This window comes from Talpa occidentalis, unplaced genomic scaffold (genome assembly GCF_014898055.3).
Source record: "Talpa occidentalis isolate TD23 unplaced genomic scaffold, MPIMG_talOcc4v2.1 talOcc4.16, whole genome shotgun sequence".
Taxonomy (NCBI): Eukaryota; Metazoa; Chordata; class Mammalia; order Eulipotyphla; family Talpidae; genus Talpa; species Talpa occidentalis.
In genome coordinates this window covers 61,737,167-61,764,149 of record NW_023601653.1, presented here as the reverse complement: position 1 = coordinate 61,764,149, position 26,983 = coordinate 61,737,167, and the positions used below count along the sequence as shown (strand labels likewise).

Here is a 26,983-nt window from a genome sequence, read left to right as displayed (position 1 = left end):
CTTTATAACAGCTCGGCGCCGCGAGGGCGCGATCGCCACCCGTGGGCTCCCCCAGCGCCGAGGGGCTCCAGGGCTGCCTCTTAGCGCGGGAAGCAGCCCAAGTTCACCCGCCAAGGCCGAGGCGCAAGGGTAAGTTGCAGCGCGCGCAGCTCAGGGCGCCCCGCCTCGGATTTAAATCCTGGGGGGGTGGGGGGGTGCGTCTTGGGGAGGGGTGGGATACTAGAGGAGGAAAATCCTGGTAAAGAAACTTAAGCTGGCGAGGACAAAAAAAAATGTCCCAGGAAAGGCGATCCTCCAGTTGAACACAACTCAGAAATACCCTCTGGGCTTTCCAGGCTAAGCTAGGCGCAGAGCAGAGAGAGAACCGCGGTAACAGTTTCTAATCTTACACGTTCTGTGGGAGCTCTGAGTAGATGGGATCTGGCAAGGCAGGAGGTAAGCAGTTCTTAGAGATCGGTCCTTTCAGGGGAAGAGGAAAGAGTGAGCAATTCTTAGGGACTGGGGTGAAGCGGGATGGGAACAAGAGGGGTGCAGCAGGAGAGAGATGGTGCCAACTGCAGCTTGACCATGTAAGAAGTTCGCCTTTATGCTGTCCTCCCACTGCCAGTGCGCCCTTCTGAATTTTAAGAAGTGGATTCTAGAATCTCTCACCTGAACCTCATTTCTTGGTGTGAGTTTGGCACCCCACAGCCTCAGCTCTTCAGCATCCCCTCTTTTGATGTCCCTTGGGTTGTTTTGCTCCACAGAGACAGAAGTTGAAGCCCACCTCTGGCAGCAACTAGGAACGACTCCAGAATGACCCCAAAGCTGACCAAGACGGTCTGATAGTTCAGGGCTGTTTATGGCCAAGAAATTTGAAGAACTCTCCATTCCTGACTTGTTTCCAGAGGGCTCTGTAAATGCCACACCTGTTGAAGGGTTGGTTGAATCACCCAGGCTGTGGGTTCTTGCCTGAAGGGGAATACTTGAGCCGCTTCAGATACAATGGGCTGGGGTCCGTGGGAGGGTGAGAAAGGAAGTCAGCCTTCCACCCTCAGAGTCTGTGCACTACCTGTTCCCAGGAGAAAGAAGGAGTGGGTGAGGGCAGGTGTCAGGAGAGTGTTACCTGAGTGAGAGGAAGATTCCTCCCAGGGTATGGAGTGAGCTCCAGGGGCAGAATGGAATGAGCAGAACTCAGAAGGAGCAGAACATTCCTGGGAAGTGACCTGAACCTCGAGTCAGAAAGCCTGATGACTCAAGCCCGCTCTTCAGGACCAGCCCTGTAACTGAGCAGAGGGCTCTGGGCCTAGAGCTTCTCCTCGAACCTGGGCCAAGCCTAGTTCCTCCCCAAGGGTGAGATTTCAGCCCCTCTGGATCTGGGCGTCCTCTCTGGGGTCTGCCTTTTTGTATTCCACTCCTTAGTGGGAATTGAAAACAGAGTGTGAAGAAGAACTTTGACTGTAAGATTTTTCCCTTCTCATTCTGAGAGTTTGTATTCACGCCCACTGCTATTTAAAAACCCATGGAGTGAGCTGAGGAAACAGGCAGGAAATGACATGGTGGCATGGCTAAAGTTGTAGAAACAATGCATTGAATGGTGGTTTTGCTTGAGGGGAACTCTGATTTTCCAAGTAGTTTGTTTCTACTCTTATTGCTGTTTTTGTCACCTTCTAGTCAGAATATATCACCTGTACATTTCTTATTTTAGGTGTTTTTTTTTGTAGTCTCAAATATTCTTGTTTTAGGAAAGGTTTCATGGCTACTTCAATAGAAGCAATAATATAGAGCAGAGGTCTCTAAACTGGGTCAAATGTGCCACAGTCTATTTTTTTTAAAGATGTATTTATTTATTTATACAAGCACTGGGTATACAAGCGCGGGAGGGTGAGAGAATTCACCAGAGCCAGAGCGAGGAACAGAACAGGCAGACCGAAGAAATACACTGCTGAGGGGAGCAGTGGGCGTGGCAGAGAGGTCTGCGTACCATGTGGGATCCTCGCTGGTGGCCGGGGATCGAACTGGCGCTGCAGAGGCTGTGGGCAGCTTCGCAGCCCAGCGCTCATCTGCTGCGCCACCAGGGGAGACCCCACAGTCTATTTTTATAAATAAAGTTTTACAGGAACGCAGCCATGCTCACTTGTCTGTCCATTATTTATGGCTGCTCTTGGCTACAAGGGTATGGCCTACCAAGTGTAAACTACTTTGTTTATAGAAAATGTTTGCTGATCACAAATTTATAGGATCTGAATTATTTGGCTAATAATAGACATTTAATGTGATATAGAATATTTTGATTAAAGTATCCATTAGGCATGAATAAGAACTTACCCTATTTTGGTCATTTTCTTGATTTTTATCTGCTGAGAGGACTGTTAAAGAAATATTAACATTTCCTGTAACGATAGCATTGATTTTAATTTCTTCTTATATTCATGGTAGTTTTAATTTTATGTATTTTGTACTATTTAGTGCATAAAGTTTATGATGGTTGTCTTCAGTGTTGAGTAGCCTAATTATTATGAAGTAAGCTTTTTGGCCCATTTTGCTTTGATGGAAACTTTGTATGATATCATACCTCAGCTCTTCTTTTTTTAAATAATTTAAAGGTATTTAACTTTTTATCAATACATACACAATATCAGCTATCTAAGCATTATTTATTATTTTCTTTTTGCATTTATTTTCACATCTTTCCTTCCTTTTTGCTTGCAGCCTTTCTGAATCCAGTTTTAGGTGAGGTTTTTTTTTATAGCTATAGTTTTTTTTTTTTTTTTCTCCCAGAACAAAACAGTTACATTTGTTGTAATGAAAGTTGCTGGCTAATTGTCTTTTTTTTTTTTTTTTTTAAATAGAGGCATGTTTCATTTATTTATTTATTTGTTTGTTCGTTCGCTTGTTTTGTTTATACATGCACTGGGCACAGTCAGAAGCGCGGGAGGGTGAGAGAATTCACCAGAGCCAGAGTGGGGAGCAGAGCAGGCAGAAGGACCGAGGTACACTGCTGAGGGGAGCAGCGGGCGGCAGGAGAGGTCTGCACGCCATGTGGGACCCTCCTCCGGTGGCCGGGGAGCAGCCGGGAATCGAACCGGCGCCGCAGAGGCTGCGGGCAGCTTCGCAACCCAGCGCTCAACCGCTGCGCCACCGGGGAGGCCCCTTTTTTTTTTTTTTTGCCAGCTGGTCTCTCTCCATCTTCTCTCACATCAGCTAGTATGTATATATTGTATTTTTAGGTTTGCTAGGCAGCTGAATGGATGGTAGTACTGATCAGGGCTTAGACGTACAGATTTGTAAGAAGAGATGATGAGTTTAGTTTGGGACTTGTTGGATTGAACATGGAGATTCCACCTTTATATACTGAAATAAAATACTTAAAGGAAGGAGTCTTTGAGATAGTGTATAAGTCGAGGACTTCATTTTATCCCACTTTCTGGAAATTTTATTTCTTAAAATTCTGGGCCTTATAGATTTGGAAATTTCACTTAAAATTTTAAGTTAAAAAATGTTTTCCAGTACTTTATTTTATATTCTGGTCAGTCATTTAGTTTACATGAATCTAAAGTCCATATGCTTTGCTTAGAAGAGAGGAAGATGGTAATACTCCCCGCAAACGACTTTATCCCAAAGTTAAAGAAATTGGGATGGGGCCTCCCTGGTGGCACAGCGGGTTGAGCGCAGCGCAGTGAAGCTGTCCACAGCCTCTGCAGTGTGGGTTCCATTCCGGCTGGCCAGGGAGCTGCCTACATGGTGCTGCAGACCTCTCCTGTCTCACCCGCTGCTCCCCTCAACAGTGCTTTCGGTCCGTCTGCCTGTTCTGTACCCTGCTCTGTCTCCGGTGAATCCTCTCACCCTCCTGCACATCTGGCCTGAACCCCAGTTCTTGTATGCATGAATAAATCTTTAAAAAAAAAATTGGGATGAACAATGCTGTTATACTTGTTTAGGTCCACCTGTGGTGATAGGATAATTTATTTTCTCTTTGTTACTACATAGAAACACAATTCTTTGAGATTATTCAGATGTTATTCATAAGTTGTTAATATGATGCATCACTTTCACGTCATCAGAATTGGGGTGGCTACCCAGTATAGGGAATTCTGGAGATTTCCCTGTAGATACTTTCAGTTTATAATTTATTTTTCATCAAGCGTTGAGGCATTCTGTGGTACTCCACCCTTGTCTTAGAATCCAGCTTAGATGAAAATACAGGCTTTAGCATCAGCACATAGTCAACTCCAAAAAGCCTTCCTCCCCATTACTCACACTTGCTAATAAATAACTTGCTTTGAGTAAATATTCAGCAGTCAGTCTTAGTTCAGAACATTTGCTCAGCAACTACTGGGCAGAGGACATAACAAGGGGAGACCAAAAAATCGGAGATTTGTTCTCTTTGCCAAAGAAGCTTGTTCTCCGATAGGCACTGATATCCATGTGTTTTTATATATATTGGGAAAAACTTGAGTGCCAAGAAGTATTTACTTGCAAAAACTATGAAGAGACCCACACACTTAAAATGAGACGGGATTAATCATTTAAAAAACCCATAGAGGTAAGTTTGGGGCCAAGTTTCAAAAAATATGGCAAATGGATGCAGAACAGGAGGAGAAGGGTCTTTTTGGCTGGTGAATAAGGCATAAACTAAGGCAAAGAACATGGCTTTGTGGGAGATGACCTCAGACGAGGCTCAATTCCCTTCCAGATCGAAAATACTCTGGGAGGATTTTCTTGCATTGCATAGAGGTGGAGAGTTTAGAGGGTGGGAGGAGAGGAGTAGGAGGATTAGTTGGAGAAAAGCCTGAATCTGTTGTAAGAGGGAAAATTGCGAATACGCTTTAAAAAAAAAGATTTATTTTTTATGCATACAGGAACTGGGGTACAGGCCAGAGGTGTGTGTGTGGGGGGGTGAGAGGACTCACCAAAGACAGAGCAGGGAGCAGAACAGGCAAACTGACTGGAATACTCTGCTGAGGGGAGCAGTGGGTGAGACAGGAGATGTCTGCCGCACCATGTGGGTAGCTCCCTGGTTGGCCCGGGATCAAATATGCTTTTTAGCTGCTAAATCCAAAGGTCCCTTCCCAGCTTTCTCTTATTGTAACATTTATCCCACTCACCTCTCTCTTTTTTTTTTTTTGAACTGCTTCTGACTTCTGGGAAACCACATGGGCTTAGTTCTTTTACTAATCCCCAACAATTTCTTTTCAACCTCTGTTGCCCACTCCTGCTTGGATGAGATGGTATTTCCTGTAGTTTTGTCTTTGACCCTCTACCTCTCCGTCCGTGTTTCCTCTGGGGTTGTGTCTCTTCTCAAGGCTTCAGGTGCCCGTGACTCCTCTTCTTACAGCCCAGACCTCCCCTGAGATCCAGTCCCACATGTCCAGGTGCTTTTTTTAAAAAAAGATTTATTTATTTATGCATACAAGAACTGGGGTACAGGGAAGAGGTGTGGGGGGTGAAAGGGGCTCAGCATATGCTGGTGTCCAGTAGTGTGACTTTTAAGAGTTCCATGATCTCGGGAATTTATTTAATGGCAAGGTTTAGGCTCATGGAGTTCTTGGCGCAGACTCTGGCCTTCTTGGTCTAGGTGTAGTAACTGCCAGTACCTTTCCCACCTCTTTGGTGGAAAAGATGAGTCTTGGAGACAGATGCTAGAAGCTGGGAGACTCCTCAGATGCTGGCGTAGTCCTTGCTCACCAGCCTGTGCTGTGTGTCAGTCAAGGCCATAGCTAGGGTCAGGACTGCTCTGGTGGCCTGTGACTTTGTCCTGCAGGTGAGTGTCCCCCTGGAGCCCCTCTCCTTGGCTTATGCTCACACCCTTCAGGTTCACCCCCAGCTCTGATTTGGGGTTTGGTCAGAAGTTTTGGCACATCATTTTTTAATTACAAGAGCTGGGGCCAGGAAAGTGAAGGGGAGGGAGAAAGAGATTTGGAAATTGTCTTCTTTCAGCTCCCCCGAGGGCCTGGACATGAGCTCAGATCACCCAGTTCAGGGCCCCTGCCCTCATTTTGTAGAGGAGAGGGTGGAGGCAGTGAGCTGTCAACACGTCAGCAGCTGAACCCCTTCTGAAAGGAGCAGGATGATGGGGCTTGGCATTGACCCCAGTATCTGCTTCTCCCCTCTTCCTCTTCCCCTTTTCTCCTCCTTTTGTTGTTGTTCTTCTTCCTCCTCCTCTTCTCCCTCCCCCCTTTCTTTTTTGACCTTTCTCTCAAATCTTACTCATTCCAAAAGGGTTTACGGCAACGCCCAGTGATGTCAGGGTCTGGGGGTGGCGTCCTGGATGGTTGGACAGTGAGTGGTTTGCTCGGTGAGCAGCTGGAGTAAGTATAGGGGGTCTCACCCTTATGACTCAAAGGCCTTTCCCATGTCCAAGACCAGACACCACACACACTACAACCTCACCATCTTCCTCCAACATGCGGGGTTTAGTCACTGTTACTGGGTGTCATTCTAGGACTGAATTCCAGTAAATTCCTCTCTGCTTTTTGGGAAACCCAGGAGACACCTGGAGTCACTTAAAGGGGAACAGGGCAGGGCTCAGGCATGACCCAGCGCCCCTTACCTCAGACCCAAAGTGCAATTTTCAACAGTCCCCAAAAGGAGGGTGTGGGCTGGGGGCAGGGGGGCAGCAAACAGGGGACTTGTGCAGAAACCAGGTACAGCCTGCCCCACCCTTGCACTGAGCAGCCACCCCTCCCCCCAGCCTGGCCCCACTTCTACAAGCAAGCACTAGCCACACACCCCTGCGTCCATCCTGGTTAGGTCCCTGCTGTGTGTCCTGTGCGAGGCCAGAGGCTGGGGAGAGACACTTAACCAGGCAGTCCTGCCTTATCAGAGCCTTTGAGGGTGCAGGGATCTTCCCTGGTGGCAATAGAATGGTCAGAAGTGACAAGCCTGGGGCTCCTGAGGTGGTCCAGGTGCAGAGGGCAGTGGTATGATATAGGGCCGGGAGAAGTGGACCTACCGGGAGGTGCTGAAGAAGTGGAGTCACTAGGGTTGGGTGATGGGTTGGCTAACGTGGACCAGGGATTTCTTAGCCTTTTCCCAACTTGGTGGTGGAGGGTACATTGATTTCAGCGCCACTGCCTCAGGTCCACAAATGGGCGACCTCTCGGATGCCACCTGCTCCACTTTCTCCTCTTCTCGTCTTCCCTCCTGCCTCCCCTGTCTCCGACAGTAGAGCGCCTGCGGGCACAGCCATTTCCTGCCGCTGTGGGAATTTGGGGAAATGCTTCACAGTACAGTTGACGCAGCTCACAGCGGGGCTCTGCTTCTCTGCACACCTACCAGAGCACCCGTGTACGGCTGCCGTCACCCCCATTTCTAACCGGCAGGTCCCTCCTGGTCATTTCCTGCCAGACAAAGGGGCTGTTGTGTTAACACCTCTGACACTGGAGTCAGAATTCTGGTCCGAATCCTGGCCCTTCCACTCACAAGCCGCGTGACTTTGGAGAGCAGCTAACTTGGGCCTCAGTTCATTCCGTTGCAGGACAGGCTTGAGAATGACATGCGCGCCATCATCAGGGGGTGTGAGGGTCGGTGAGTCAGGTGCGGGAGCTGGCTGACCCAGGGTGAGGATGACTTCGAAGACCTCTTTACTGTGTGGGTCTTTGTTGGAGCAAGTCCTTACTTGGTTGACCCCTTGGTCCCTGATTTTGTGGCTATCGTGGTGTCCACTGAGCTCTGAGTCTTTACTCCATTTCTTTTTCTAGCTTTAGCCTGGAGGCTCTTCCGGAGGCTGATTCTCTAGCTCTTGGCAGTTTGTATTCCCAAATGCTGATTGCTACCCTTTTCCTGCTCAAATCCTGCTTTCTAGAAGTCCTTTTCAGCTTCTCGGAACCCTGTCCCCGAACTCCACACCCAGCCCCTTCCCTGGTGTCTTTCCAGGGCACGCAGCATATTCTCAGCGCAGACTTGCTGGTTAAGGAAGTTTCTGTGTTTTCCTCTCCTCCCATTAAAATTGAAGGACCCAGGACATTTTGCTCTGTTGCTCAATTCCTGACATGGTGAGAAGGGTGAAGAAGGGCTGACAGCTCTGAATTAAGATAATTCCAGAAAAATTAGTCACTCAAATCAAAAGAATATTTAGTAAGTTTTCAAAAACATGTTTGTGAGTGAGTTGGGAAAATGAACCTTAGCAAGATATTTGATGTTAAAGATTTGTTGTTAATTTTTAAAGTGTGGTTATGTTAAAAGGAGCTTTATCTTTGAATGAGACCTATTGAATTATTTGTGGATAAAATGATCTGCTGTCTGAGAATTGCTTGCAGATAATCTAGTGAGTTGTATTGGATTGCACATCTAGGGATGTGTATGAAGGAAAATTGGCCATATTGAGAATTTTTGAATTTTTAGTAATTCTTTTTTTTTTAAAGATTTATTTATTTTTGCATACAAGAACTGGGGTACAGGCCAGAGGTGGGGGGTGGTGAGAGGATTCACCAGAGACAGAGTGGGCAACAGAACAGGCAGATCTACTGAAATACACTGTTGAGGAGAGCAGCGGGCGAGACAGGAGAGGTCTGCTGAGCCATGTGGGTAGCTCCCTGGCCAGGGATCAAACTTGTGCGGCAGTGGCTATGGATAGCTTCATAGGTTACATCTTAACCTCTTGTGCCACCAGGGAGTCCCAATTTAGTAATTCTTGAAAGCAAGTGTTGAGTACATGGACCTCCACTGTAGTATTTATTTTTGAGTATGCTTGAAAATTTCTGTTATAAAAACATAAACATCGCATAAACATTTTAAAATGCCAGGGTTTAAAGGCATTTTGGGGACTGTTTATCTAGCTTGCTGGCATGATTGGGGTTGGGAGGTGGAAGTAAAACTGGGGGAAGCTGGTTTTCTCCCCTCTGCACACCACTGATCATTTTTGGACCCTTGCCTGCAGGTGTCAGGAGGCTCTGGGATCCTTCTTGCCCCACAAGTCCAACTCGGAGCAGGAGATATCTCCCTGATTGTCTCTGTCCAGTACCTGAACGGTCCTTCAGTTCTCATCGATCTCTGTCAAGATTTCCAGTGATTAGGCTCGAAGTCCTTTCTAATTATCAGGTCTTCTAATATCAACCACTTCTCCAGTAACTGTCCTACCTGGGGTGGGGCTGGTACAGCTGGTAGGGAGGATCCGTAGATGACAGAACAAAGGGGAGAGGAAAATGCCTTTTCTGCCAGACACCACCCTGATGAGTAATTCCAGGGAGTCAGCGGTAGGGTGAAGGGAGCCAAGATGAAATGCACGGGATTTGGGCCTTTCTCTGGTCCTGGCAGACTAGGTTCCTCCTCTTCTGCACTGGGGCCTGGACCAGGGTGCATCTGCTGCCCTCCCCGGGCACCACAGCATGGACAGCAGCGGGTAAGGCTGATCAGACTTTGCATATAGTGGTCCCTTCTATGGTCTACTTATATGTGGTTTCCATTATCTAAAATATTACATACAGTGAGATATTCTGTGAGAGAGCGGATGAGAGACCGGGAGAGGGAGATTTCCATAACTTTTTTGGAAAGATTTATTTATGTATGTAAGAACGGGGTACAGGTCAGAGGTGCTGGGGGTGAGAGGATTCACCTGAGACAGAGTGGGGAGCAGAACAGGCAGACTGAAATACACTGCTGAGGGGAGAAGCAGGCGAGACAGGAGAGGTCTGCTGTGGCATGTGGGTAACTCCCTAGCTGGCTGGGGATCGAACTGGTACTTCAGAGGCTGTGGACAGCTTCATAATGCTGTGCTTAACCCCTTGTGCCACCAGGGAGGCCCAGATTCACATAACTTTTTATTTTTTAATTTCCATTTTCAGTGCATTCAATGTATTCAAAAAAAACATTTTGAAAATGTACCATCTGTCTGTCCTTTTTAACAAAGTATAATAAAACACCCCCCCATAGAATAGCTGACGTTCAGCATTCACAATCAAATGAACAGAACATTAAATATTTACAAAATGGGAAAGTTTTCCTTTGCTCCTAAAAAAAAAAATGTGTCCAACAAAGATGATGAGGATTCTTGAGTCCAGGGGCTCTAAGGTCTTTGGGTTCCCAGCCTTTGACTTTGTGCAAGGAGCTACTCACAGTACTGGGGCTCCAGGTCCTGCCCCCCTCCCTCAGCAGCACAGAGCAATGTTGACCTTTGACCCAACTAGCAGCATGGAGTTTGGGGAGTGGATTAGAGATTACCACTTTCATTCACAGGCTCAGTCTTCTCAGCCTCTTCAGAAGTGATGGCTGTAAATGTCACCTGACTCATTCTCCGGAAAGGCCGTGACCTCTTAGTTCATTGCACATATTGCCTGTTCTTGTAATTGTTCTATTATGAGTTAGTGTTGCTAATCTATTACTGTGCCTGATTTCTAGATTAAACTTTATCACGGGGATATCTGTATAGAAAAAAGGCTTAGCAGATAGAGCTGGGACCACCTGTGGTTTCAGTCTCCCCCCTCCACGCACTTGGGGGGGCTCTATTGTACTAGTATTTGAGGGTTACCTATATCTGAATCTCATGTGCCTTTTTTCCCCCTCCTGTTTCTCCTTCTGCTTTGCCTTGTAGTGGTGGGACATACCATTCTTTGCTCCCTGCTGGGTCATGGTGGGGACGACTTGGGGGTAGTTTCTGTGGGGTAGGGTCCAGGTGACAGACCTCTGGGCCATGAGGAGCCTGAGGCAGAAGTGGCAGGAAACTATGGCAGGAAACACATCTGCTTTCCTTTTTAACACTGAGCTTCTGGAATAATGATGGGCACCCCATGGCACTCAGTGAATATTTGGTGAATGAATGACCGTCTGATACAAAGTGAAGCTTGGAGAGCTAAATTTCATGAAAAAGTTAGGAAGGTAGAGTTAAGCTCTACCTGATGTTGATTTATTCCAACACAGCCTACCTGTAATATTTTAACACATACATAGTAATCATTCATGTATGTGTGTGTGCAGATACAAGGTACACTTGTATCTAGTACACATATTGAGATATGTTTTTTTAAAAGATTTATTTTATTTTATTTTTTTAAAGATTTATTTATTTATTTATACAAGCACTGGGTACAGTCAGAAGCGCGGGAGGGTGAGAGAATTCACCAGAGCGGGGAGCACAGCAGGCAGAAGGACCGAAGTACACTGCTGAGGGGAGCAGCGGGCGGCAGGAGAGGTCTGCGCGCCATGTGGGACCCTCCTCCGGTGGCCGGGGAGCAGCTGGGGATCCAACCGGCGCTGCAGAGGCTGCGGGCAGCTTCGCAACCCAGCGCTCAACCGCTGCGCCACCGGGGAGGCCCTAAAAGATTTATTTTTATTTATGCATACAAGAGCTGGGATATAGGCCATAGCTATGGGGGGTGGGAGGGAGGGTGAGAGGATTCACCAGAAACAGAGTGGGGAGCAGAACAGGCAGATCCACTGAAATATACCGCCGAGGGGAGCAACAGACGAGACAGGAGAGAGCCTGGTTTTTTTTTTTTTTTTTTTGTGGAAGTGATGCGAATGACATAGTTCTGGTGTGATGATGCTCACCTAAACGAAAAGGTGACTCTGCATGTTTCAGGGCCTGTGATTTTATATGTCTGCACCGAGGAGGAGGCTCATGAGCCAAGGCAGTCAGGAGCGAGGCTTGTTTTGATTTCGCTGTGCTGGTCTCTGCCTCCTGGGTTATCTTGAAGGACAGACGGAGGGGGAGGGTGTTTTCTCCTGGGTTGGTCACAGCACCCACAAAGGCTGGCTCACCTTAGAAATCCTGTTTATAAGCATTCCTGGGTCTGTGCTGAAGAACTCCTGGTTGTTTTCTCAGATATAAGGAACGAGGTAGGACCAGCTGGTGCATTGTGCCTTTTCCCCTTCCCACCTCCCTCCACCCTTCCCTGCTTCCAAATTTCTTTCTGTACACGCTGTCTCCCATGGCATACCCAGGGAACCCAGAGTATGTTTTTTTTTTTTTAAAGATTTATTTATTTATGCATACAAGAACTGGGGTACAGGCCAGAGGTGTGGGAGGTCAGAGGACTCACTAGAGACAGAATGGGGAGCAGAACAGGCAGATCTACTGAAATACACTGCTGAAGGGACAGTGGGCGAGACAGGAGAGGTCTGCTGTGTGCCATGTGGGTGGCTCCCTGGCCGGGGATCGAACTCGTTCTGCAGAGGCTGCGGGCAGCTTCACAGAGCTGTGCTCAACCCCTTGCGCCACCAGGGAGGCCCTTTGTTTTTTGTGTTTTTTTTTTTTTTTTTTTATGGTGGTGTCTTGATACCAGTACAAAACAGCCCTTCTTCTCACTCCGCCTCTCCGGTCTGTATTTGTCCTCTATTCAATCCAAAGCTTTTCCCTGTTGACTGAGCGATCCTATCAGGAAAAGAAAAGCTGAAGCAAAACCAAACCAAGCCAAAAAACCCCCATGTACAAAGAGCAAACAGCAGAACAAAAGGAATTGTGTCATAGAGACTTGTAAAGAGTCAACTAATTCAGAAAACACCAGAGTTTGTTGAGGAACTGCTAAAACTGTAGCAATTTTGAATTCCACTGTTTTATCTGGCGCTGACTTTAGAAGTTGAGAACCATGCGTGTTCTTTTCTCACTTCCAATTTCTCAGTATCTTCCCACTTGTGCTCTGAAGCCCTTGGAATTACATTTCAGTGGGATTTGGGACATCCCTGGGATCTAATCTGGACATGGGGGTTGTGGGAACAGAGGCGGATGCAGATGTGGAGATTCAGGACAGGAGGGACATACGCTTCTATGATTCATGTCAGTTTCTGAGGCTCCTCCAGCGGGAAAGGGTATTACCTGCTTGTGGGTCATCTGTTACCTGGAAACTCCCATCCTTCCCAGGCTGAACTGAGAGTGTGAGTCAAGAATGGCTGGTTTATGGGGCATCTGATGAGGGAAGGAGGGAGCGAAAGAGAGAGAGAATGAGAAAGAAAATAGAAACCTGTAGGAGTTATAAGCATGGATTCCGGAGCCTGATAACCGGGATTCGAATCCTGCCTCTGCTGTTTCCTGACTGTGTTGGACAAGTAACTTGACCTCTTTCTGTCTCAGCTTTCCTCATCCGTAAAGTAGGGGTAATAATTTTTAGTACATGTGACTGTTGGGAATTAAGTAGTACAGATAAAGGGTGATAAGAGTGTCTGATCCCCAGTAAAAAGGAGCACTCACTATTGGTGCCCCTCCTTGTTGGAGTCTCTTGTATTCTTGTATCATCCAGGAAATTCCTCCTTCCAGGTAGTTAATTAAGAGCCTGTGATAACAGGGACTAGTCCTTCTATCACTTTTTGCAATTAGCAGAGCCATGCTTATGAGTCTTTTTTTTTTTAAAACATTTATTTATTTATGCATACAAGAACTGGGGTATAGGTGAGAATGGAGGGGATGAGAGGATTCACCAGAGACAGAGTGGGGAGCAGAACAGGCAGATTGACTGAAATACACTGCTGAGGGGAGCAGCGGGCGAGGCAGGAGAGGTCTGCTGCACCATGTGGGTAGCTCCCTGGCCAGGGGATAGAACTCATGCTCCAGTGCTTGAGGATAGCTTCATAGGTTGTGTCTTAACCCCTTGCACCACCAGGGATGCCCCTTATGAATCTTAAGGAGGGAAAAAATCTCTTCAAATAGGTGAGGAGAGAGCTGAAGAGGACGCTCCAGCAGCTGAATTGAGAATGTTAGGCCTCCTGGGGAGGAGTCGGCAGCCCACACAACCCCTGATCCAGGAGAGGATGGGGGTGCTTCCACACGACATCTGAAACAGAGGGGAAGAAAGCCTGGGACTACTGTTGAGATTTACCATTAAAGTGTTTTCTGTAGGCTGAGCTCTTTGCCTGCTCACTCTTTCCTAAGGAAACCCTAACCAAAGACACCAGAAACCTTGGTGAGGGATTTGTGAAGAGTGATTTGTGACATTTTCTGAAGTGAGCCTAGGTGGTCTGGCTTCAGGGAAGGTATTCAGATATTAAAATGGCGGGTGTGGGGGGTTTGGGGAGGTGTTGTATGAGACTAGTTCCTTCCCCCTTCATCAGCCTTTGGAATTTGCCAGCAGAGGTGGAGAAACATTAGCCGCCTGATCTAACATAGTTCAGGTTAAACGGACACAATTTCCCCCTCATCTTTGGTCCTTTGTGCCTGAGTTTGTTAGGAGATTCACAACTCCCCCTGCCCCCATTTGCTTTCATGCAGGACCACAATGACCTCAGCAGCCCCTACAACCACTACATTCCGGGGATGCCGTGAGCATCTGGCTCCCAAGTACCACAGACTCTGTGATATGTCCGAAATTTGGGGCATCGTCCTAGAGGCGGTGGCTGCACTGGGAGCTGTGACCTCGGTGGCCTTCCTGCTGGCTCTGCTCATCCTGATTTGCAAGGTGCAAGACTCCAACAAAAGGAAGTTGCTCCCCACCCAGTTTCTCTTCCTCCTGGGAGTGCTGGGGGTCTTCGGCCTCACCTTCGCCTTCATCATCCAGCTGGACAAGAGCACAGGGCCCACACGCTTCTTCCTCTTCGGCGTCCTGTTTGCCCTCTGCTTCTCCTGCCTGCTGGCTCACGCTTTCAACTTGACCAAGCTGGTGCGTGGGAGGAGGCCCCTGTCCTTGCTGGTGATACTGGCTCTGGCCGTGGGCTTCAGCCTGGTCCAGGACATCATTGCTGTTGAGTACATGGTCCTTACCATGAACAGGACCCACACTGAAATCTTCCAGGAACTTCCCAGTCCCCGGCGCAATGAAGACTTTGTCCTGCTGCTCACCTATGTCATCTTCTTGATGGCCCTGACCTTCCTCACCTCCTCTTTTGCCTTCTGTGGGTCCTTCACTGGCTGGAAGAAACACGCGGCCCACATCTACCTCACCACGCTCCTGTCCATCATCATCTGGGCGGCATGGATCACGCTGCTGTTGATCCCTGCCATCGAGGACAGGTGGGATGATACCATCCTCGCCTCTGCCTTGGTGGCCAACGGCTGGGTCTTCCTGTTGACTTACGTGATACCCGAGTTCCAACTGCTCACGAAACAGCGGAATCCCACAGATTACCCTGTCGATGACTCATTCTGCAAACCTCAACTCATGAAGCAGAGCTATGGAGTGGAGAACAGAGCCTACTCACAGGAGGAAGTCATGCATGGTACGGGGCCTGGCTGGGTGGAGAATGCCTTGCAGGATGTAACACTGGGAGCAGGCAGGATTATCTGGGCCAAAACCCCAGTAGCAGAGATAAGGTCCCCAAGGTTTGGATCTGCTTAAAATCATCCAGTGAGGGCCTCCCCAGTGGTGAGCAGTTGAGCGCTGGGTTGCGAAGCTGCCTGCAGCCTCTGCAGCGCCGGTTCGATCCCCGGCTGCTCCCCGGCCACCGGAGGAGGGTCCCACATGGCGCGCAGACCTCTCCTGCCGCTCACTGCTCCCCTCAGCAGTGTACTTCGGTCCTTCTGCCTGCTCTGCTCCCCGCTCTGGCTCTGGTGAATTCTCTCACCCTCCCGCGCTTCTGACTGTACCCAGTGCTTGTATAAATAAATAAGTAAATCTTTAAAAAAAAAAAAAATCATCCAGTGAGCTGGAGACAAGTGGAATGAGAAGCTGACCTCTGGAGTCTGGTAGTTTCTATGAATCAAAATAAGATGGGGCAAAGAGATAGAAAAGGAATGACTAGAAAAAGTCTTTGGGCCAAGTAGGTATGACTGTGATCTTAGTGATAACTGGGTATTCCTTCCAAAAAGGTGGGGTCTTTATAGATTCAAGAGCAGAGACCATAGAGCACAGCTCTGGGAGAAAACCCTGCTCTCAGAGACCAGCAGGAATCCCATAAAGCCGCTGAGGATTCCCATTTAGCCTGAAGAGCTGCATTTTTTTATTGCATGTCTCTGGCCCCATGGGAGAGATGGTATCTGCAAATCATACAGGAATCAAGTTTGCTCTTGCCTGGAGTTCTGAGGAGCCAGTGTTCTGTTGTTCTCCTAAAAAGAGGCTAAACTGATACCCAGGAACTGCCCTTGTCTTCAGGAATCCAGTCCCCGGTCTCTGGGCCTCATTAAGGCCGGGTTCTTAGGACCAGCTGACACTTTTCTCTGTGAGGTGCAGAGCTCCCAGGTCCTTCTCACTGGGCTGTGAGAAGGGGAGAGGTGCTGGGTGCTTGGGAGCCTGCAGGACAGGGGAAGCTTGGGGACACCTCTCCACCCGGCCCCTCCTGTGACTCTCTTGTCTCTCTCTTGGACCCACTGTGATCACCCACTAATGGGTCTTCCTTCCTTTTATCTCTCTTTCCATTCACTTTCTGGGCCACCACCATTGGTCTGTTCTTCTGAGCTGCTTCCCTGGATACCACTCCTTCCCCCTCACATTCCCCACTGGCTTCTCATTGTCGGCAGCTGTGGATTCCTTAGTGCAACTTTGCATGGCCAGAGCCCACTGGCCCTGGAGCTGTGCTCTCCATCCAAACAGTCCCTGCCTTTTCCTGCCTCTGCCTCCAGGGTGTCCTTTTTTCCTACTCTTGCCCCCCCCCTTTTTTAAAAAAAAGATTTATTTATTTATTTATACAAGTACTGGGTACAGTCAGAAACGCGGGAGGGTGCGAGAACTCACCAGAGCCAGAGCGGGGAGCAGCAGAACAGGCAGACTGACGAAGTACACTGCTGAGGGGAGCAGCGGGCACAGCAGGAGAGGTCTGCGCGCCATGTGGGACCCTCGCCAGTGGCCGGGGATCGAACCTGCACTGCAGAGGCTGTGGGCAGCTTTGCAGCCCAGCGCTCAACCGCTGCGCCACCGGGGAGGCCCTACTCTTGCCCTTTTTGAGCCAAGATTCCCCAGTCTCCCTCAGGACTCACTGCCTGAACAGCTTAGAACTTTGACATGCACTTAGCAGGCTCCGTCTCACCCCAGCTCCCACGTAGCCCCATCATTCTGCTTCATTCTCGTGTTCTTCACAGTCGCTCACATATAGGTGTGTAGGTATTTATTTAGTAAACGAGAAGATCCATTTGGTGGGAAAGGAATGGGTTTTTAATTATTGCACTTTTAATTACTTCATGGTGATTGTATGTGTTTATGCATCTGTTCCTGGGTTTAAACTCCTCTGATATCCCCCAGATACCTACAAAAACAGTTGGTCATAAATTCTGCCCCTTCCCAAAGAAAATAATATGTTCTCTCCTTGTTGGGTAGTTAAGGAAATGAGGAAATCCCCAGTGAGATTCAGTCCGGGTAGATGGCTGGCTTGTGCCCAAAAAGATTGGTTTAAAAAATGCTTCTGGGGCCTCCCTGGTGGCGCAGCAGTTGAGCGCTGGGTTGCGAAGCTGCCTGCAGTCTCTGCAGCGCCAGTTCGATTCCCGGCCGCCGGGCGAGGGTCCCACATGGCGCGCAGACCTCTCCTGCTGCCCGCTGCTCCCCTCAGCAGTGTACTTCGGTCCTTCTGCCTGCTCTGCTCCCCGCTCTGGCTCTGGTGAATTCTCTCACCCTCCCGCGCTTCTGACTGTACCCAGTGATAGTATAAATAAATAAATCTAAAAAAAAAAAAAAGTTTAAAAAAAAAAATCTTTCTGAAGTGGTCCCAGACTGAGGTGGGCTTCCAGGGATGTCTGAGAAGCTGCTTCCCGAGTGACTCGACTCGTGTTGCCTGTTACTCATTTGTTCAGTCACTATTGTTCTTAGTCAATGCCTGGTCCTGGGCTGGGACAGGGTCACTTCCTCCAGGAGGTGACGGATTAAATGGGTAATTGGGATAACACTTCGGCTTGGAGAAATGACTCAGCTGGGGTGGGAGCAGGTGGGAATTCAAAGGAGGGGACCTTAACCCTTTTATTGCCACTCCCCATCTGTTTCAGGACTTGAGGATCTGGGTGACACCCTGTATGCCCCGTACTCCACCCATTTTCAGCTGCAGGTAAGTGAGCTCTCTTTCCTTTGCCATCCCAGAGTTAGTACTGAACTCTTGTCTTTTGGGACAAGTGATGTAGTCATTCTTGTGACCCCAAAGGGCCATCTTGAAAGGAGGATGTGTCTGCCTTTAACCTGCCTCAAGGGGTTCTCACAGGATATAGGAGTGTGGGGCTCCAGGGTTGGGGGCACTTTCAGGGAGGGTGGAGGCCAATAGAATATTTGACTCCTGCCCCGGTTGGCATTGCAGCGAAATGGCCAGGAAGTGGGTTTTACCTAATGGTTGCTTCCTTTTCAGAATCGGGCCTCCCAGAAGAATTTCTCCATTCCACGGGCCCAGGCCAGCCCTTACAATAACTATGAGGGAAGAAAAGAGGGCAGTTAACTCTGTTCTGAAGCATGGGGCGAACACAAGAAGTCAGCAGAACCAGCGGGGAGCTCCAGGGATGTGGGTGAAGTCCAGAGTCTTCTCAGGAAATCCCATCTCCTGGGCGGCGGGGCCTCCATCCTGCTCTGGACTTGATGCTGGCTCATCGGGCGCCGCTTCTTAGCAGGGTAGTCTCTTCCTTTATCCCAATCTAAGGATCCTCCTTTTAAAAGGGGACTCAGGGGAGCCTCCTAGGCTTCCCTGTCCTCCTACCTGTGACCAAAGCCCAGGCGTCAGCCAGCAACTCTAACGCATGGCTGGGTTTTCACGGCTCCCGGGGCCACAGCAGAACTTCAGATCTGGGCCCAAACAGCCCAGGCCTGTCCCTCAGCCCATCCTGCCCAAGTCTACACTGGAAGCCAGTTTACTGGCACCCTCCCCTCTCTCTCCTTGGTGGGAGAGGCTGAAGGCCGCCCCCCCCCACCCGCGACACTGGCTCATCTCTGAGGTGTTGCTGGACACGGGGCCTCGCGGGGGCCCTGGCAGCTCCTCCAGGTCACCCCTCCCTGCACCTTCCCCACACTGGCTGCCTGCTCAGACCTCATCTCCCCTCCAGGCTTTACCAGGAGTTCTTCGGGACCTCGCAGGCACGGGAAGCCCATTTCTCTTTGCCAGGAGAATCTGGGCGCTGTCCTTGTTACACATTCCTGGGCCCAAGACCTCTGCTCCCCTTGTTCCTTGGTCTCAGTGAAGAGGCCGATGCTCTGCCCACCTCCTGCCTTCTGTCAGTGGGCATCATGTACTCACGGGGGTCCTTGTATGAGAGGTTATTCTCTGCTCCTCACCAGAGATGCAATAAAGATGTGGTGGCGATTCTTTCACGGTGGCAGCATGGCGCGAAGCTGGGCATGGGGCATGGGGTGGAGGCACCGCAGACTGCCCTGCTGACTTCATGTTGGAGCCAAAGGGCAAGGTTCAGTTCTGCTGGGTGTGGACTAGATCCTTCTCTGTGTGTCTCTCCTTATGTCCCAGATAGATGCGTTTCTCCCAATTTTGGAGGGTGAACAGCATGGAGAGAAGGGGTGGGCCCTGAGGTTTTGCTCCAGGACCACAGAGGAGTGGCAGCCTGGGGGTGCGGTCAGCAGCTCAGGAAAGACCGGGTGGAGGCCTCAAAGCCAGTTGTATGGTTCACTTGAGATTTAATTCTAGGAGGGGACAAATCCACATCCCTTGTTTGACAGAATCAGTTCACAATATCTCTTGCAAAGACAGGGCACTTTGTAATTATTATTTACTTAATCCTAGAAATAACTCTGTGGGCGGGCCAGTAGGATATCTCTGTTTGTTGAAGGAAAAATAAATCCCCAGATACAGAAGCTGATTGACATTTAAATATTGGTATCTGAATCAGGCAGTTACCTTCCAAGAGCCTGATGCTCTGCTTTTTAGCAAAAGGAAACCCATGAGGGAAGGGTGGGGCCTGAATTGGGGACATTGACATTCTACAAAGTTGGGTTGATTATTTCCCCACATGGCTTTGCATGGACACTAACCTAGTTTTGTATTAAAAAGAGGAAATGACAAATAATAATTTGGATCGTTGTAAGCTCTCCTTGTCTTTTCCAAAAGGCCTACCCCAGAGAAGTTTGTTGTGAGGAGAAAACATTATAATTTCAGGTACATCATCGACCACAGTACAGGTACTCAAGAAATATATATATGCCTTCCTTCCTCTTTCCTTCTTTGGTTTCCAGCCTATCAACCTAGCAAAGGGGGATGATCAAAAGATGAAGCCACCATGTACACTGGGTCTGCCTTCTTACTAGGGAAAAGAGTCGTCTGCCTTTGTGTCCCTATGATTGTTATCCTCCAGTCAATCTCTTCTTCTGCAGTCAACCTCTTCAAGCTCCTTAAAAACAGGAGAGGGGGCCTCTCTGGTGGCACAAGGGGTTAAGCGTCAGTACTATGAAGCTATCTGCAGCCTCTGCAGCACGAGTTTGATCCCTGACCAGGGAGCTACCCACATGGCACAGCAGAACCTCTCCTGTCTCGCCCACTGCTCTCCTCAGCAGTGTATTTCAGTCAATCTGCCTGTTCTGCTCCCCATTCTGTCTCTGGTGAATCCTCTCACCCCCCCACACCTCAGGCCTGTACCCCAGTTCTTGTATGCATAAATGAATCTTAAAAAAAAAAAGCAGGAGAGGGCAGGAAAACGGCACTTGTCTCTACAAATTGGTGTCCTCTCTGTGAGAGTGTGACTGTCACCTCACCTCACCTCACCTCACCTCACCTCACCTCACCTCACCTCACCTCACCTCACCTCACCTCACCTCACCTCACCATGTCACTGTAGGCTGTCACCTCACTGAATTCTTTTTTCCTCCAGGTGGGAGAAGACTGCGCCCTTCTAACAGCACTTGTCATCCCCCCACGCTGCTAACCTGTCTTCAGGTCTGATGTCTTCTGCATATAATTAAACTCTTTTGTTAAAATAGGGACACCTCAGGGACTGAGGATGACTATGGTATCAGAGAAGAGGGCTTCAAATTCCTTCCTGTAACTCCATCTCTACCTGGCTGGAAATACAATGTACAGATTTAGTCCAACCTGATCCTTCAGTGATGGCAGCTAATTGATGGCTGAGAACCAAAAATGGCATCTCACTTGAAATAAATGGGTGGTCATGAGATGAGGCTAACCAGTCTTTCTTCTTTCCTTGTCAGAGGAGAAAGGGCCAGCGGCTCATTTCTGCGCTCAGGTTAGGTGAGAGGCTGTCCACAGCAGCCATACCCTATGCTGCCACTTGATGGCGGTAGAACCTCAGACATCACCCTCTGGCCGCCATGTCTCAAAAGCAAACATGTACAGCTGCTTTCCTGCAGGGGGTGTGAGGCAGAACTGCAGCTTCTCCGTGGGCTTGAGGCAGTAAGTCATATTTTAAAAGCTTGTATGTATGAATTGCTTGTGTGTGCCCTCCCATTATCTCTGAAGAATTTGCTCCCTGTCTCCTGAGCCAGAGTTTTATTGCCTGTGTCTTATTTTTGTGAAATTCTCCAAAGTATTCCCAGCTCATCTGCATGCCATCTGGCATCTGTACAGAGTGGCCTCCTATGCTGTTGTTGTTAATGTCGGCTCGTGTTTGTAGGGTGAGGACATTGGCTTTTGTCAGGGAAGTGTGCCAGAACAAAGTACAGCCCTGTCCTGGAAATGTGCTGGTAAAACCCATGTTCCCCACTAAGCGTCTCTGGGTTTCCTTCCTGCGTTTCTAGACTTGTCGTTACAGCTGAGAACTGAACTGCGCCCAGCTGATCTTTCTGTGCCCACTTCCTTCTGTTGCTGCCAGATTTGCAGTTTTCCACTGCCTCGGCCCCAGTCTGAAATTTGGGAGCATTTCAGAAAGGAGATGGCAGCTTCAGCGTTCATAGCTGTGGAGAAATCGGCCTCCTGCTTGGGGTCATTCTCTGGAATCTCTTCCACCCAGGGCAGACAGTGCTTTGCTGGGCTTGGTGCTGTCACAGTTGTTGGCTGGCAGCATTTGGGTGCCTGACTCCGGCAAGCACCCCCCACATTGCCAGGTCCCTTAGGGTGGAGGCTTCTAGCTCACAGGGCTTCTTTAACTGGTGTCTCACTGCCTTCCTCTGAGAGGAAGGCATTAGTTACTAACATCGGGACTAGATTTCTGTTACTGGGCTTTTTCTAAATCCAATACTTAATTTCAGACACTTTTTTTCCCTCTAAAGAGGGAAAAAAAAATTGGTGTCCTGATCGGGAGAAAATTTTTGCACACAATAGCACCGACTGATCACAAAGATCTACAAAGAGCTCACAAGGCTCAACAAAAACAAAGTAAATGGGCCTCCCCAGTGGCGCAGCGGTTGAGCGCTGGGTTGCGAAGCTGCCCGCAGCCTCTGAGGCGCCGGTTCCATCCCCGGCTGCTCCCCGGCCACCGGAGGAGGGTCCCACATGGCGCGCAGACCTCTCCTGCCGCCCGCTGCTCCCCTCAGCAGTGTGCTTCGGTCCTTCTGCCTGCTCTGCTCCCCGCTCTGGCTCTGGTGAATTCTCTCACCCTCCCGCGCTTCTGACTGTACCCAGTGCATGTATAAATAAATAAATAATCTTAAAAAAAAATTTGCTTAAAAAAATAATAAATTTCTTAAAAAAAACAAAAACAAAGTAAATAACCCAATCAAAAAATGGGCAGAAGAGCTAAAAAAGATACTTCTCCAAAGAGGAAATGCAAATGGCCAACAGGCACATGAAAAAATGTTCAGCATCCCTTGTAATCAGGGAAATGCAAATCAAAACCACACTGAGATACCATCTTACACCAGTAAGAATGGCACATATCAAAAAAAAAAAAAAAAAAGCAACAACATATGTTGGTGAGGATGTGGAGAAAAAGTAACTCTCCTACATTGTTGGTGGGAGTGCAAACTGGTCCAACCACTATGGAAAGCTGTGTGGAGACTCCTCAACCTGCTAAAGATGGAGCTGCCATGTGATCCAGCGATTCCACTCCGAGGGATCTACCCAAAGGACACAAAAACATTGATTCAAAAGAACACCTGTACACCTATGTTTATTGCAGCACTATTTACAATAGGTAAAACCTGGAAACAACCCAAATGCCCCAAAATAGATGACTGGATAAAGAAGATGCGGTACATATATACAATGGAATATTATTAAGCAATCAAAAAAGAGAAACTCATGCCATTCACAGCAATGTGGATGGAGCTAGAAGGGATCATGCTCATTGAAATAAGCCAGAAAGAAAAAGAAAAATATCAGATGGTCTCACTTATAGGAGGAATGTAGAGGACCCAAATCAGGGCTCAGGGAAAAAACATAATTTATAATACAGTAAAAATCAAAATCAACAGGCAACCAGAGACATTCTGCAAGGGGGAGAAGCGTGTAGCATCAAAACAGGAGGGAAGAGCACAAGGGACTATGGTGATGGTACACAGGTGAAAGGGTGGTGGGAATTTCACGGGTACTATACCCAAGATGAAAATGAATACATTGTGAAAAAATGAGGAATGATGTAAGAATTATATAAAATAAATTTTAAAAAATTTTTTAAAAAGGATGTTTGAGTACAAAATAAAATGACCATGCTCACTGCATTTTACGGTCCTCTCATTTTCCTTTGCTTTCCCGGTTGCCTTTCTTTCCATGGTTTCTTCTCTCCCCTCTGTGTATAAGCTGTGGGGGAGTTTTGGGGGAGCCCTGGCTTTGTCTGGGCCACCACAGACCATTCTCCAGACAAAGGCAAAAGAGGCTGTGAAGGGGTTAGGGCGAGACTTCATTTTCCCCAGTCAGCTCTGGTCCATTCGCTTCCAGGATCCCCACATGGCATCAAAGCACTAACCCAGCAACTTAACTCCTGTGTAGGGGGTTCCAGCCCCTGTCAGCCACTGTACTCCCTATGCAGTTTCTAAGGCAGCCCCCACCTCATTTTTTTCAATCGACAATCTTCTGTTATCCAATTCAGGTAACAGTCCAATACCAGTCACCATAGATGCATTAAACACTAAATTCAAGTCCAAAAGCTGCAGTTCTCTTTAGCAAAGAGCCACATGATGATACACAGGCCCATCAGAAAGTGAGGCCCCACTTCACGTCACCGCAAGGAAAGCAGCAGATACTTTTCTCTGTGAACACCAGCTGGAGAGATTCGCCAGGGGCTGTTATCCATGCCTACCCTACCATCTACCACCCCTATAAAAACCAAAGAGGGATTCTTCCATGAGTCAGTCGAATATTATTTCTCTTGCACACTTAAATCACAAAATCATACAAAATTTGAAATGGAGGATAAACTAGTGCAATCACCTGCTTTTTTTTTTTTTTAAAGATTTATTTATTTATTTATACAAGCACTGGGTACAGTCAGAAGCGCGGGAGGGTGAGAGAATTCACCAGAGCCAGAGCGGGGAGCAGAGCAGGCAGAGGGACCGAAGTACACTGCTGAGGGGAGCAGCGGGCGGCAGGGGAGGTCTGCGCTCCATGTGGGACCCTCCTCCAGTGGCCGGGGAGCAGCCAGGGATCGAACCAGCGTTGCAGAGGCTGCGGGCAGCTTCACAACCCAGCGTTCAACCGCTGCGCCACCGGGAAGGCCCCGCAATCACCTGCTTTTAAAGTGTCCATATTTAGATTTGACAGCCCTTTTAACATAAAGAGGAGGATAATAGAATTTCAAATATTTTTTGAAAAGCTGTTAATTCAGGCATTTTTTATGACTTTGGTTAATTTGTCAAATAGTTAGACTTCAGAGCTGCTAATGACTCTAAATTCAATGCCACGTGGGTTGAGTAAGTCAGCGATCTTCGTTCTGGAGAAAGCCACTCCAGGCGTGAAGACCCCACCCGCTTTGGGGTGGTCAGAATCTTCCTCTTGAAGATTTGGGGGCAGCCACTTAGCCAGCCTCTGGTCCTTTCAACGGAGTACCAATTCTAGCATTTGGTTGGTCCTGATCAAGACCGAAGCCTTGGTTATAACCATATGTGACATGACATACAAAGAATGTTCTTGTAAATGATGAGGCATCAGCCTCTTTTTGGGTTGGGCCTTGTTTTGAAAAGTAACCAAAGGAGAAGAGCCACGGGAATTTTACGAGAAGTCGCCTTCCAATGCCAAACCTCACACAGAATAAAAAGAAAAGTTCTGCAAACATCAGCTCAATGACAGAGGCGAGGCCTCCCACAGCCATGGGAGCAGCGCCCAGCACAGGCAGTTACTCTGAAGGCTCCTGTGAGAACCCAGGTCTGCTTCACAACAGGCACATCTGGGCAGGGGAAAGCAGTGGGGGATCCGTCGAGTTTCCTGTAGGGAGAATGTAGCCAGCTTCTTTTAAACACTGGGCCCATGATGGGGACAGGTTTCAGATTTGACTCATTTTTTTTAGTTCCTTCAGATTACTCTGATCTCTGAAACCATAAACTGCTGACTGCCAGGTACTGTGGTGAACACAAAGCCCTCGGCTCCTGAATGTGCTCAGGAGCCATCCCAGCCATCAGTGTCCTTCAGTCTACTTCTGGTCTCTCGTTCCCCCAGATCTACCGGGATGGAGTCAGAGACACAGCCCCCTGGGCTGTGGATGCCCCTTTCAGCAGCTTTCTCGTGATACTTGCAACACATTCACTCCAGAAATGGAGGTTCTCCACAACACGTCCATGCAGCCAGTTCCATGTTTTTCCTACAGGTCCTGTTGTTATAGAGCAACCCCGATATTGAACGGGTTCCTGGCTGTGGGTCCTCACCCGCACACTTTAAAGCGCGGGTGAAAAGTTCTGCAAACACACAAAAGGGTTAATAAAAGGTTTATTTACAAGAGAAAAAGAAATAAGGAAAATGTACAACTCAGGGAGAAAATAGGGAAATAAAGTCTTTAATGCGTCCTACCCGATCCGACGACCTGGAAACCCAAAGTCACTCTCAGAGCTGGCCGGACGCTGCGAGCTGGCCGAGAGCCAAAAATGGGGCATCCCCAAAGCCCACGTGTCTGCCTTTTGTATCCACCTGGCTGCTTAACCCCACCCTCAGGTCCCAGCCACCTTCCCTTTGGTGGTGATGGGATTTGGAGTTCCCAGTGTCTTTGGCTTTGACCTGGGGTGGGGGTGGAGTCCACAAAGCCTATATGGAATTTGCTTTGGGACATCCTTTTCCCCCTAACACTGTAACCAGGAGACCGGAGTTCAGGCCACCTGTCACCACCCAATGCCAATAAATTAGAGTCAGGAATTGAATCTTTAAGATGCGCTTTAATCAGACAGCTGGCAATCTGGAAGACGGGCAGTTAACATCCTAAAGAAAACACCTTAACATTTCATTTCCAGCTGCCTTTTTATTGTGAGCCGAACGAAGACAGTTCAGCAGTGAGCAGGCCTTCCCTGCAGGCAGGAGCTCGTGATGTACTGCCCTGGAGGTCCTTATCGCCCTCCTGGACACCTGGCCTCATGCTGGTACCCCTCTGCTGAGGCAGGTCTGTGGATAGCACTGCTTCCTGCACTCCTGCAGACTGTGATTGGGCTGGAAAATCAACTCAGAGAAGACAGACCATAAACAATGTATGCAGATTTCCTCCTCCACCATGTGCCATGTCTTACCTGATTTCCCCCGCCCTCGCTCCTATCAGTTCTCCTTAGACTCAAGAGGGTCCTGCACAGTTGAGTGCAGCTGCTGCCCATGTAGGCACGTCACCAGGCAAGGCTGGGCTCCTGAGATCACAGATTAGCCTGCCAATCTCAGATGACAGTGTGGCTCTGCCTGGCACTTGCTCAGCATCTCCCTGGAACAGTAGGTGGGTCTGCAGTCTGGAGCCACCTCCTCGGGCACCAACCTGTGAAGCCAGGGGAAGCCCACAGGCAGCAGAGTCCTGGGGGTGGGTGGAGTCCACGGAGGGGCTAGAGCGTGACTGCCCAGGTGTCTTCTCATCTGCAGCCCAAACGCTTCCAAACCTCAGTGGACGTGGAAATGGCCCTCGTTGCTTGGAGGTGCCTCACCTCTTAGCCAGTGCTGGATTGGAGGTCGGCATCCAGCCCCTGGTTGTGGATCCCAGTTCTGCAATGCCTTCCTTGGGAATGGAAGGGTCCATGTATGCAGGGGATATGCTAATACGTATAGCGTCACTTCTCTGTGGATGTGGTGAATGCAGACCCCTTGCAAAGGTACCTGAACTTTATAAAACCAGGTGCTCCGCTGGCTTCAGATACATGCAGTCGATGCCTGACAAATTGCTCGATTTAGTTCTTTACACAAAAGCTACCATTTTTCAAGTACAAAAAACCAGTCCATGTTGTTCTCTAGTGAT

At 48.6% G+C, this 26,983-nt stretch overlaps 1 protein-coding gene and 1 pseudogene across 1 annotated transcript; one reads left to right on the top strand and one right to left on the bottom strand.

The window, feature by feature from the left end:
* GPRC5A (G protein-coupled receptor class C group 5 member A) lies at positions 1-22,098 on the top strand. Its single transcript, XM_037514315.2, has 4 exons — positions 1-129; positions 14,117-15,060; positions 17,750-17,808; positions 18,100-22,098. Exons 2-4 carry the CDS (start codon positions 14,124-14,126, stop codon positions 18,184-18,186), a joined length of 1,083 nt encoding a protein of 360 aa, XP_037370212.1. The 5' UTR covers positions 1-129; positions 14,117-14,123; the 3' UTR covers positions 18,187-22,098.
* Positions 22,099-24,098: 2,000 nt separating this feature from the next.
* On the bottom strand, positions 24,099-26,289 carry LOC119246973 (saccharopine dehydrogenase-like oxidoreductase; annotated as a pseudogene).
* Between the last annotated feature and the right edge of the window lie 694 nt (positions 26,290-26,983).

Bases quoted from the DNA above. Each gene is read 5' to 3' on its own strand.
- GPRC5A (XM_037514315.2), top strand. From the start codon at position 14,124: ATGACCTCAGCAGCCCCTACAACCACTACATTCCGGGGATGCCGTGAG. The intron at 15,061-17,749 runs GTACGGGGCCTG...CATCTGTTTCAG, and splicing joins ACAGGAGGAAGTCATGCATG to GACTTGAGGATCTGGGTGAC. The intron at 17,809-18,099 runs GTAAGTGAGCTC...CTTCCTTTTCAG, and splicing joins CCACCCATTTTCAGCTGCAG to AATCGGGCCTCCCAGAAGAA.